This window comes from Ctenopharyngodon idella, chromosome 15, assembly GCF_019924925.1.
Source record: "Ctenopharyngodon idella isolate HZGC_01 chromosome 15, HZGC01, whole genome shotgun sequence".
NCBI classification, from domain to species: Eukaryota; Metazoa; Chordata; class Actinopteri; order Cypriniformes; family Xenocyprididae; genus Ctenopharyngodon; species Ctenopharyngodon idella.
In genome coordinates this window covers 16297075-16309776 of record NC_067234.1, presented here as the reverse complement: position 1 = coordinate 16309776, position 12702 = coordinate 16297075, and the positions used below count along the sequence as shown (strand labels likewise).

Below are 12702 nucleotides of genomic sequence, written 5' to 3'. Positions count from 1 at the left end.
TGATTTCAGTAAACGAGGTCGTCAATATCTATTTCGAAATGTAACGAAATTTCAATGGTTCGCCGTTACGTATGTCTACGTATGATTTTTACCTTATTTTCGATCAATTTTATAAATTTGTAGACATTTAATGACACATTTGTATAATAAAAAAGAAGAGTTGTACAAGCCCTACAATAGGCTAATAATATAAACATAGCCTATTATAAAGACACAATATTTAATGGTGTTAACTGAATTTAATATTTAAATAAAACATTTGGAATTTGTTTGTAAAAGGTGTTTTTAACTGTTTGGGCTGAGCAATTGCTTATCAGTTGAATCAAAGTTTCAAAAAGCTTGTTTTTTTTTCCCCCATCAGGTTTTTAATAGCCTACTACTACTGTATTTTTTCATATATGTGCAGTCGAGTAAATCAGTTAACAAAAGGCTTGAGTGTAGAGAGTACCTTCCCCCCTCTCGTTCCAATAGTAAAAGTGTTTTTTTTTTTTTTTCTACACCTGTCCGCAGGAAATTTATTTAATTAACGTGCTGAAAATTTTCTTCTTCTTCTTCTTTATGCATCAAAATAAATAAATAAATAAAAAAATAAAAAAATAAAAATGCTTGAGGTTGCAGCCTTTAGCTTTCTTGTTAGAGCGTCCGATTCCCACGCCGGAGACCCAGGTTCGAGGCCCGCGCAGACCGGGGTGAGTAGGACCTGGGTGAGGGGTTATATATATATGTATAAAACATTATAAACACATACAGAGAAAACATTATGCATCAGAGTAGTAGTAGCAGCAGCTCAGCTGCTCATGTGATGTCAACATGGTGAGTAGGCAACCCGCTCCATGTAAAACAAATCGTCTTTTTCTTTAAGACTCATATGTCTTGAGTCCTCATATCAAATGAGTGTATATTATAGTAATATTTGTCAAAAGTGCTGCTAATTCCTTTATTGATGCAGGTGGCTTTCTTCTATAGCCTACAGCAAGTGAGGCCATACATCAAATGTGTTTAGTGTGGTACAGGCTTATTGTTAGCGATGCATCTCATGTAGGCCTACGTGTCTTTGACATGTATATTAAAAGCAACACTAAGGCTTTAAAAAAAAGAAAGAAAGACAAAAGTCTTGAGTTTTGCCATTGCAAAATGAAATTTGAATTCCCAACCATACTTTTTTTCTGAAAGCCTCTTGGTTTGTACTCCTACCTGCATGAGCCCCATATGTTCCTTTGAAGTAGTTTCAAATCTAATTTAAAATCTGTTTTTTGCTTCACTGCTTTGTCAACTGCAATCAAAAGGCTCTATTAACCACATTATTTAACCTGATTAGGGTTGCAATTAAGCATCAACGGCACCCCAAAAGCGCCCCCTGCCGGAACCAAGTAGAGTCTGCGTTTTCCATCTTTCAGATATTTGCCTTCAGGTCAAGTAATTAATAGCCAGTTATGTAATCAAATACTGTTTGGTTTACAAATGAGTTGTGACAAATATGAAAGAGTTAAGTGCTTTTCACTTGTGGACTTGTGATCTTCCCTTTATCTTGAGTAATCATTATCACAACAGAAAAATTACCTTACAAACAGAATATCAGAAGTCGTTTCACCAAAAAATTGCAGTTAAATAGGTGCTTTAGAACATCCTGTTATTTTTATTTTGTCCTTCCTTGCAGTATTGGTCCTTGTGGAAGACGTCAAGGTGAAACCTGAATAAGATGACATCATCTGTAGTATAATAGTAAACAAAGCAGTTACACATCACGGCCACAGGGCGTCGCTGTATTTACGTATTCCTTAACATACTTTCAGTCACATTGCTTATTTCCAGTCAGAGAAAATCTTTCAAACAAATCATTCAGAATATATAGATTTTTAGGTTACTTGTGAAAGTGTATCCAATTACCCATAATGTGCTGCAATGTTTAATTTGCTGATGCAGATCATTTCTTTGTTGATTTTGCAATATTAATAAACCAGTTTATAGTGCAATGCATACTGGACCCATCACACTTTTTAGATGAGGCAAAAATACTCATCACTGATACAGTCAGATATTAACTATAATATGCTTATCAGTAGCTACGGAAGAAAAAAACAGGAGAGTTTTCTAAAAAAAGAAATGTTTACTTCAGACACATTCTTGAATGTCAAACAAAGCTGCATTCTTGTAATTAGAGTGGTATTCAAAGTACAGTTAAAGGACCTTATGACGGCAAATACGAAAAATATTTTTAAAAACTAATATGATAGTGCACTACAGATCTACATGAACCAGATAATTGTGCTATGCACCTTCAGAGAAACAGTTCAAATCATATCATTCAACCTTAAACTGTTCCTGGCAAGAACTACCACTAACAAAAAACAAAGATAAAAAGCAAAATTTAAAGACTGAAGACACATAGTGTTAACTTTACAAAAGGAGAATAACACTGTACATCTTAAAAACGTCGCATATACACAGCCTAACAATTCTTGTTTCTGCTGTATTACGTTTGAAGATGTGAATCGTGTACAGTTGGGTTTATGGCATGAACAAGAACCTAGGCTACATCAGTAGCTAATCTACTCATCATCCTCCTCATCTTCCTCCTCCTCCTCCTCCTCTTCTTCATCTTCGTTCTCATCATCATCTTCCCCACCATCTTTTTTGGACAAGCCTGCAATTCCCTTTGTGCGGTATAAGGCAATATCCTAAAGAAGATTTTAAAAATTAACAAATAGGGCAGGTGCATTTACAAGTTTGAGAATATTAAAGAGTACTCAGGGAGGAAAGGGAAAAGAAACTATACACTACCTTGTCATACTTCTCCTTAAGCTTCGCAGCTTTCTTCTCATAGGGCTGCTTCACCTCAGCCGATGAGCTGTTCCACATCTCTCCAAGCTTCTTGGCAATGTCTCCGATGGAAAGACCTGGGTTCTCACCCTTAATCTTAGGGCGGTAGTCACCACAGAAAATAAAGAACGCCGACCTTTCCAGGGGGAAAAACATGCATTCAAACCAAACCATCTCGAAAAATGCTATATTTTCAACAGGAGTGCAAAGCTTGAACGTACGGTGGTCTCTTGGGTGCGTTGGGATCCTTAAATCGCCTCTTCTTCTCCCCCTTCGGTGGGATGTAGTTCTTCATTTCTCTCTCATAGCGAACCTTATCTTGCTTGGCCATATCCTCAAACTTACCCTTCTCTTTGGCAGACATTGTCTGTTGAGAACGAGAAAAAGCTGTATCAAAAAGTGCAAGTTTTTGCAAAGATTTTGCCAAGTAAGCCCAAAAGCATAATAAATATAATATTTATATAATACAACAGCATAATATTTATCCACATTTTTCAGAACAGTACCTTCCATCGCTCTGAACACTTCTTGGAGAATTCAGAGAAGTTAACAGTGGCTTCAGGGTGCTTCTTTTTGTGTTCTTCACGACAGGTTTGCACAAAGTAGGCATAAGAGGACATCTTTCCCCTGGGCTTCCTTGGATCTTTACCCATATTTACCCTCTGGAAAAAAGAGAATCTAAACTAAATGAAGGTGACATGCTATACTCATTGTATAATTAGTATTCTTGTACAATTATTATCCAAACGATTCCTACATGCATTAATGGAGCATGTATATAACATGTATTAATATATATATATATATATATATGCAAAAAAATATATGGATGTATATATGTAGTATTGTGTGTTTTTATGTATATATTATATGTGACCCTGGACCACAAAACCAGTCATAAGTCGAACGGGTATATTTGTAGCAATAGCCAACAATACATTGTATGGGTCAAAATTATCAATTTTTCTTTTATGCCAAAAATTATTAGGATATTAAGTAAAGATCATGTTCCACGAAGATATTTGGTAAATTTCCTACCGTAAATATATCAAAAATGTATTATTGTGAGTGGATATGCATTGCTAAGGACTTCATTTGGACAACTTTAAAGGCGATTTTCTCAATATTTCGATTTTTTTTGCACCCTCAGATTCCAGATTTTCAAATAGCTTTATCTCGGACAAATATTGTCCTATCCTAACAAATCATACATCAATGGAAAGCTTATTTATTATTAAATCTCATTTTCAAAAATGTACCCTTATGACTGGTTTTGTGGTCCAGGGTCATTTATATATAATTACAATCCTAAAAATAACTATAATACTAATAATAATTACAATACTATATATATATATATATATATATATATTAGTATTGTAATTATTCACTGTGAGGGACATAATTGCTCTAAAAAAAGACTGCTGATGAAATGTGCAGTGAAATCACATTATTGAGATGACAGTGAGATGCACAAAGACCGCCTCAGGTTCACGGTGAAAGACAAGGACATCCTCCATTTCGTGAATAAAAACGTATATTTAATGATTTAATATGAATTCCCACTATTTTATCTTCCTCTACGTGTATTTCACATTAACTGAGCATCCATAGCAGCATCAACCATGAGCGGGCAGATAGATTACATAGGGCCCGCCTTAAAATGCCTAAACGGTGCAACAATAATATTTCTTCTTCCATTTTGAAAAAGCCGTCTTCATGAGAGAAAGTCCCCCTCAATTGTCTCCTCCCACATTCCTGGGTAATTTCTAGGACCTAAAATCACCGCACTTTGTCCGTTTTTCGCTCCTGTCCCGCCGCTTTCCGATATTATCGCCTCCCCTATGGAAGAAGTCGGTCTGTATGGACACAGTGTCTGTAACTATAAGCGCTGTGCAATGGGAGTTTCGCTCTCGTAAGTCCTCCGTTCAACTGGAGCCACATGAGCACAGCTAGCAGAGCCAACATGGCTTCCTCTCTCCCTCCCTTTATGTCTGCCAGCCAGAGCCGCATACACACAACACTGGCGGTCAGAAACAATATAAATATAATTGTACCCCCTCTTTATCGCTCGAATTTGCTAGGAAAACACCGGCGTTCCCTGAAATAGATCCTCGGGCTTTTATACGAGTTGAAAAAGCAATGCAAACGACCTTGGATGAATTTTAATTTATTAGTTAAGTTGAATGGCGCTTACACCCCATCCGTCTCCATCCCCCGCCACTCACAGTATCCTCCGCAAGCCAGCCATATTATATTACAGAACACGGCCGCACACGTCCCGTTCAGAGAGAAAAATTCACAAAATGAGCACATTCCCTCGGGACAGGTAAATCTGACAGAGGTGTTATTTTAGTGTGTATGTGAGAATGCCAAGTACGTCACTGGCTCACACAATAACACCTCAAAAAGACCTCAAAAAGCTAACTGCTTTAGCTGGGATGGCTACCTGACAAATATTACAGCCCATCCCATTAAAGACTATTAGAATACTGTCATTTCCCAGGAAAAAATCAATAATGTTTTATCTTAAGAAGATTTTTTCATTCAGGACATTTCACTGTGTAACTAGGCGCACTGACTGGCGAACAGATTCTGACAAAGATTGGTCGCTCTGCGTTCACGAAATTACCACGCAACTACCAAGGGAAATGTGTTGTAATATACGATGCTATTTGAAAAATAGTTCATTAAGGCCTTGACAAGCATATTTTGACAAAACTCACCAGCCTTCTCTATCTGCAGCTTCAGTGGATGCCTAGATAATGGGGCTTTGAAGTACAATAACACCGATGCGCGCTCTTCCAAGTGCGTGCAAAACCCTCCGCTCAAGAGAGACACAGTATACAGCCACGAATCCTATTGGCTACCGCCAAGTCCTGAGCGCTTGTGATTGGCTGTCCGCGCACTATAGCCCCTACGAGAGCGGAGGTGCGGTTGGCTGTTCATCGGCGAAACGTCATATTTTTTTAACGGCGCGTGAATATGAAAAACCATCCGCTGGTACAAGTGTAATAGTATCAGACACCGTTTTGTACTGCGGTGAACTTACTGTAAGCACACCGTTGTCGTTGAGGTAAAGGTTTCTAATTGTACGATGAATATTTGCTTTAAACACATAGTATTTCAAAGATTTCACAGCGCAACTGCACGTTGATAACGGTCGAAAGCAAAAAAAAGACGACGAGTATGTACTTAATAGGGTTGTAGGGGTCTGGTCCCCTAATAAAGCTTTTAACCCTTTAAACAAATTGTTGTGAGTTTTACAAAGTACAAATTTAATTATATTTATTAGGTAAGGAACTTTTCAATAGCATTTCAAAGTATTTTTCCCGCAAACAAAATGTATTGCGCTCTCAACCATAGCAACACGCCCCTCAAGCAAGTACGCTAAGTATACATAATGTTTATCACTTAAAGGGATAGTTCACTTAAAAATGAAAAGTCTGTCATTATTTACTCACCCTCAAGTTGTTCCAAACCTGTATAAATTTCTTTGTTCTGTTGAACACAAAGGAAGATATTTTGAAGAATGTGTGAAACTGAACAGTTTTTGACTTCCATAGTATTTTTTTTTCCTACTATGGAAGTCAATGGTGCCCCAAAGCGGCCTGCTTACAAACTTCCTTCAAAATATCTTCCTTTGTGTTCAACAGAACAAAGAAATTTATACAGATTTGGAACAACTTGAGGGTGAGTAAATGATGACAGAATTTTCATTATTTTGTGAACTATCCCTTTAATTGCATATTCACATTATGCATTAATTCGCGTGCTTGTTTTGAAATCGTCCAAATGCAAAGACTGAATTTGATCCCTGCACGAATTTTCCATTCAACAAACTAGTGAAAAAATAAATTAATAATAATTGATCATATTTCTTTTAGAAACTTGTTTTATAATTCGCGATATGCCAGCTTCATTCTTCAAGAACTCAAGACTGTAAACCTGCTGCCTTTTTAATTTATTTTGTTTAAGGAAGCAATTAGCCTATATTTTGTCGATAAAATTGGCCTATTTTATGATTGTTGTCGTTATTATTCCTATTATTATTAGCCTATTTATAAATGGTGCTTTTTATTCCTTAAATGCACTATTAAGTCTGTACATTTGCATTCCTTATACATGTATGTTTTGTTATTGCCTACCTTGGCAATTAAAAAAGGAAATCTTGAAATGCACCATATAATATTTTCCACTGAGCGGCGCTGCGCCCTAATAAAATCGAACTAGCTCCCAGGTTGGAGATGATTCTTTAGAAATTTACTGATTCTGTTTTTTCTTTAACGTTAATGATTTTTAGTATTAAGAAACGAGATAAAAGAAATACAGCTCGTGGACATTTATAATCCTAATGCATGTTTTACATCCTTTTCATGTTTTGATGTTTTATTTTGCATTTAGGGCAATTATTTCAGTCAAAATTAAATCATAGCATAAACCTGGAACCTTGATTTCAGACATTTTTGATACAGTGTGACATTTTCAGCTGGTCTTTGGGTTCACCTGCGGTCTTGTACCAGCAGAAAGACCCCCGCGGAGCGTCAGTGTGCTCTGTGTTGTGCGTTTCCTATAACAACGCCGTCTTACAGATGACATCCGATTACATTAGCAATTCAGATCAGAAGGCGAAAAGTTTCCAAAACAGGTGCATCAAAAGTAAAAGTCAGGACAGGATTACTACCAGCCGTCCGATTCTCTTATACATCGCACTGACCTGTAAAACGACGAATGGTAAACAGCACAGTATCCTCAGATACTGGACACACTATTGTCGTTTGGACATCAGTAGCAGAGTCAGATATTTCATATCTGTGAAGACAACCATGGCAAATTATGGTTAGACCTGTTTATTGTGATTTTTATATATATTTAAGTTAGTTTTCATCGTGTTACTTAAGTATAATTCATGTTTTTCATTGCATTTTAATCTAGATGTTGACAAAAAGTGGGATGTGTATGAGACTTCTCATAAAAGAGATTTCATCTATAGACCCATCTCATCTATTCCAACACCAATAAGGTGAGATTCTTGTTAACAACACTGATGCAAATGTCTGAGTTGAGAATCATCTAATTTTTTTTACTGGTTTCATATACAAGGCCGAAAACATCTGGCAAGATCTATAGAAATTCACATGCACTGGATGATCCAGTGGGTGCGACTGCATACAGTGAAGACTTCTGCTGGAAGCCTGTGTCAAAGACTGCCTGTATAAGGTCTGCCACAGCATCAGGAAACAGAAGGAACAACCCACACCCAAGACGGGTAAATGGCACATTTTGTAATTTGCTGTGTTTGTTGGTTTATACTAATGTATAATTTGAAAGCATCTGCTTGTACTAATGCTTGAATGAATGCGTGTACTTGCTGTTAAACTTTAAAAAAGCACATCGGTAGCGCTATATTTGTGTTCCATGGAAGAAAGAAAGACAAAGAGGTTTATTTTTAACCTCTTAAAAAAATAAAGGTTATAAAAGGGGGTTTCCTCAGTGATTCCATATACAAAACATTTTTGGTTCCACAAAGAACCTTTCAGTGAACATCTTAATCTGAAGAACCTTTTTCCACTTTAATGAACCTTTTGTTCATTGGAAAGGTTCTATCGATTCTTTAATAAACCATGGATGCCAATAATGTACCTTGATTTTTAGGAGTACCATACTTTTTCTTTCTTTTATCACAAAGGCGTTCATGGTGTGGAGGCAGAGTGCAGATCAATTTAAACACTTTGATGGTCGTTCCTCACTTCAACTTCCGTTGTCTGAGAAGGAAATCCAAAAGGCTCTGAGTGCCCAGTACAGGTCGACCTACAGGACTGACTTTCTTGGATTACCTCAAGGTGAATTCTAAGAATTACTGCACAGACATTATACAGTTGCAAGAAAAAGTATGTGAACCTTGCAGAATCTGTGAAAATGTGCAAAATTTTAACAAAATAAGAGAGATCATACAAAATGCATGTTATTTTTTATTTGGTACTGTCCTGAGTAAGATATTTTACATAAAAGATGTTCACATATAATCCACAAGACAAAAAAAATAGCTGAATTTATTAAAATAACCCCATTCATAAGTATGTGAACCATTGATTCTTAATACTGTGTGTGGTTACCTGGATGATCTACGACTGTTTGTTTGTTGTGTGATGGTTGTTCATGAGTCTCTTGTTTGTCCTGAGCAGTTAAACTGAGCTCTGTTCTTCAGAAAAAATCTGCAGGTCCCAAAAATTCTTCAGTTTTCCACCATCTTTTGCATATTTGAACCCTTTACAACAGTGACTGAATGATTTTGAGATCCATCTTTTCACACTGAGGACAACTGAGGGACTCAAACACAACTATTAAAAAAGGTTCAAACATTCACTGATGCTCCAGAAGGAAACACGACGCATTAAGAGTCGGGGGGTGAAAACTTTTAAACAGGATGAAGAGGTCCAAATTTTTCTTATTTTGCTTGAATATCACTTTTTTTCATTTAGTACTGCCCTTCGGAAGCAACAGAAGATACTTACATGTTTCCAGGAAGACAAATTAAATACAATTTACCTTGATCTTCAAATTCCAAATGTTTTCACCCCCCATGTGTTTCCTTCTGGAGCATCAGTGAATGTTTGAACCTTTTTTAAAAGTTGTGTTTGAGTCCCTCAATTGTCCTCCATGTGAAAAGACGGATCTCAAAATCATTCAGTTACTGCTGTAAAGGGTTCAAATATGCAAAAAAATGCTGGAAAACTGAAGAATCTGCAGGACCTGAAGATTTTTTCTGAAGAACAGAGCTCAGTTTAACTGCTCAGAACAAACAAGGGACTCATAAACAACCATCACACAACAAACACACAGTTGTAGATCATCCAGGTAACCACACACAGCATTAAGAATCAGTGGTTCACAAACTTTTGAACAGGGTTATTTTAATAAATTCAGCTATTTTTTTTTTGTCTTATGGATTATATGTAAACATCTTTTATGTAAAATATCTTACTCAGGACAGTACTAAATAAAAAATAACATGCATTTTGTATTATCTCCCTTATTTTATTAAAATTATTAACATTTTCACAGATTCTTCAAGTGGTTCACATACTTTTTCTTGCAACTGTATGTTTATATTCTGAAAAGCATTTGAATCTTATTTAATATCAAGGTCTAGTGGTTCCAACGATTGTATATCTTATTATGACTGAAACATATCAATGTCTTGTTATATTCTGTCTGAATCACAGGGATTGTGAAGAACCATGCAATCTTTGCACCTTTAAACCACAGTCATGCTGTCAACTACTATACCCAGACTGAAATGAGACACAACTACCGTCCACCTAAATCAAAACTTGAACTTCTGGGGAACAACTCTCGCTATGGGTGCAATAGGCTGCATGGTATAGCAGCGAAGGGCATTGGTAAGATTCCACAAACCTGCAACATTTCTTTTTCAACTAGGGCCAAACTACCAAAAGAGCGAAAGACCAAACTACTTTGTTTAAAAAACTGAAGACAACCAACCCTGTCAGTAGCCTAGACACAATGCAAAAACAAAGGAGACATGCAATGAATTACAAGTTGAATTGCAAGTTAATTATACGAGTAATAAGAGTTAAAATCAGTCAGTTAGTTGACAGTTGCAAGGTACACTTTATAATTATTCAATTATTGTTAAAGAGGCCATTTTATGCCCTTTTACAAAGTCTTTTTGTTTTGTTTTCAAATTATTGTTTCAAATTATTTTTCACATATTTTACATTGTTGCAACACCTCTCTTCCCAGTCTTACTTCCTGTCTCTATGAAGCCTCTTCTTCCCAAAAGTGCAATGTGCTCTGATTGCTCAGCTGGACCAGTGTTTTGTGATTGGTCAACCGCTTCAGGCATGTTTCAGAAATGTCACGAGTTTCAACACACAACTTAAGAATGGAACACACTAAGCCGACAGTCGGGCAGTTTTTGTTCGTCGGCCGACTAAGTTTTCTCAGTGTGTTCCGCACCATCGGCTCAAGTTGGTCCTCGTCTGCTTTTTTCAGCCGATTCGACATGTTGAATCGGCGTCAGAGCTCGTCGGTCAGTTGGGACATCTGATCATTCTGATTTGCTGTTCAGCTACTGCCACCTGCTGGTACGGAAATGCATTTCTTCTTATGCAGGCACAGAACGGACGTGCTACTTGTCCGTCGGGTGTCGAGCGTCGGTTTGGTGTGTCAGGGCAACTTTGGACCCAGACACTGCGGACGTGAGTCAACCCCACAGTCTGCTTTCGACGGCACTAGTTCGTTGGCGTCAGCTTGGTGTGTTCCAGGCTTAACACAGCCAAACCAGGCCTCGACCCTTTATTTGACATATACCTTGGGTGGGAACTATTTCAATGAGGAACGTTGTGATGTGGACATTCCTGGAAGAAAACTCAAGAGTACAATCGAGGCGTTTACTGGTACTTTGTGCTTCGTAGCTTTGCAGACCTTTTTCGTACACAAACAGCAGCATTTACACATTAACGAAAGCTGAAAATGTAAAAAAGCATAATAGGTCTTCTTTAACAAAACACTACTACACCAGTATGATGCACAAATTAGAGAAGAATGACACTCTTTTACATTTTTAGTGCCTACAGTGATTCACAGCCACATCAACAATCAGGAAAACAGCAAACTGCAGACCACCTACAATAAACATTTTGGAAGCGAACATACAGATATCTCCTCAGTGCTCAAATCAATCCCACCTCAGACGTTTCAACAGATTTGTAAGAAATTATCTGATAAAGGTGAGAAAGAGTGATGCTGTGTCCTACTAGAGATCCTACGGATCTTGCTTGAAAAACTTTAATTCCTATTATTATTCCCAGTTATTGTGATTAGTGTTATTTATTTATTTTGTCTTTTACCAGAAAAGAAGGATGTGAAGAAATTACATATAACCTCTTCTCATGGATGTACGGTGAAGAATACTGGTGTATTCATGCAAGCCCCTTCCACACTGGAGAGGATGTCAGCCTGGCCTGGGCCTTTATAAACATGGCATTTTGAACCACGAAAAGCTATATGAATATGTGTGCATTGTTTTTTAGTGTTCTGATTTTCTTCCAGGAGACAAAACACTCTTAATATAATGATACTGCCTTTATGCATCTATGATGGTGTGCTTAATAAAACACTCGAAGTAAACTGATAACAGGCATAAGTCATTTTTTACTATACACAGTTCTTGTCCTAGCCATATTTCATTTGTCCTTTCATTTCATTATTCATTTGTCTCTAGAGAATAATAAATCTCTTGAGATTTTGTACTGGAGAATAAGGCCTTATAGTCCTGAGATAGATATGTTAAGTATTTTGACTTTATAAAGTAGTGTTGTCAAAAGTACCGACTTCGATACCAAGTCGGTACTAAAATTTTAAAGATGTGATGTTTTGAGCACTGTTGAGCGGATTCGTAAACACCTCTGATTGGCCAGGGTTTTCACAGCTCATTGCATATGTCTATGATTGGCTACAATCAACACACGGGAGCATTTTAATTTGAAAGCGGGAGCGTTTGAAAGCAGGCGTCTATTAGCGGACCGGTCCGCTGATAGACGCCTGCTTTCAAACGCTCTTGTGTGTATCTGTGTAAGCGCTCGCTGAAGAGCATCATTGATGACTATTTACAACATGTTTTTGAAGCGTTGATCATTGTAGCCAATCACAGATATATCTGATGAGCGCGTGAACACAATGGCCAATCAGAGGTGTTTACGAATCCGCTCAACAGCGCACAAACATCACATTTTTAAACTTTCAGTACCAACTTGGTATCGAAGTTGGTACTTTTGACAACACTATTATATAGTAATAGTAAAGGTAATAGTAAAGATATAAATCAAAAATGTCAGGTGAACTGATACATTATGC

At 37.1% G+C, this 12702-nt stretch overlaps 2 protein-coding genes across 2 annotated transcripts; one reads left to right on the top strand and one right to left on the bottom strand.

Annotated features, from left to right (window-relative positions):
- Positions 1–2087: 2087 nt before the first annotated feature.
- On the bottom strand, positions 2088–5712 carry hmgb1b (high mobility group box 1b). Its single transcript, XM_051863096.1, has 5 exons — positions 5547–5712; positions 3327–3482; positions 3042–3187; positions 2782–2956; positions 2088–2678 (listed from the first exon to the last, which is right to left on the bottom strand). Exons 2-5 carry the CDS (start codon positions 3471–3473, stop codon positions 2550–2552), a joined length of 597 nt encoding a protein of 198 aa, XP_051719056.1. The 5' UTR covers positions 3474–3482; positions 5547–5712; the 3' UTR covers positions 2088–2549.
- A 908-nt stretch (positions 5713–6620) lies between these two features.
- On the top strand, positions 6621–11983 carry LOC127495793 (testis-expressed protein 26-like). Its single transcript, XM_051863095.1, has 7 exons — positions 6621–7659; positions 7756–7843; positions 7924–8089; positions 8510–8663; positions 10047–10223; positions 11415–11576; positions 11700–11983. The coding sequence occupies exons 1-7, from the start codon at positions 7413–7415 to the stop codon at positions 11822–11824; spliced, it is 1119 nt and encodes a 372-aa protein (XP_051719055.1). The 5' UTR covers positions 6621–7412; the 3' UTR covers positions 11825–11983.
- The last annotated feature ends 719 nt before the right edge of the window (positions 11984–12702 follow it).

Coding starts and splice junctions, on each gene's coding strand:
- hmgb1b (XM_051863096.1), bottom strand. CDS start 3,473: ATGGGTAAAGATCCAAGGAAGCCCAGGGGAAAGATGTCCTCTTATGCC. Junction 3,188..3,326: donor AGTGTTCAGAGCGATGGAAG/GTACTGTTCTGA, acceptor CGTTCTCAACAG/ACAATGTCTGCCAAAGAGAA. Junction 2,679..2,781: donor TTAAGGAGAAGTATGACAAG/GTAGTGTATAGT, acceptor AATCTTCTTTAG/GATATTGCCTTATACCGCAC.
- LOC127495793 (XM_051863095.1), top strand. CDS start 7,413: ATGACATCCGATTACATTAGCAATTCAGATCAGAAGGCGAAAAGTTTC. Junction 7,844..7,923: donor TCTATTCCAACACCAATAAG/GTGAGATTCTTG, acceptor TTCATATACAAG/GCCGAAAACATCTGGCAAGA. Junction 8,090..8,509: donor ACAACCCACACCCAAGACGG/GTAAATGGCACA, acceptor TTTATCACAAAG/GCGTTCATGGTGTGGAGGCA.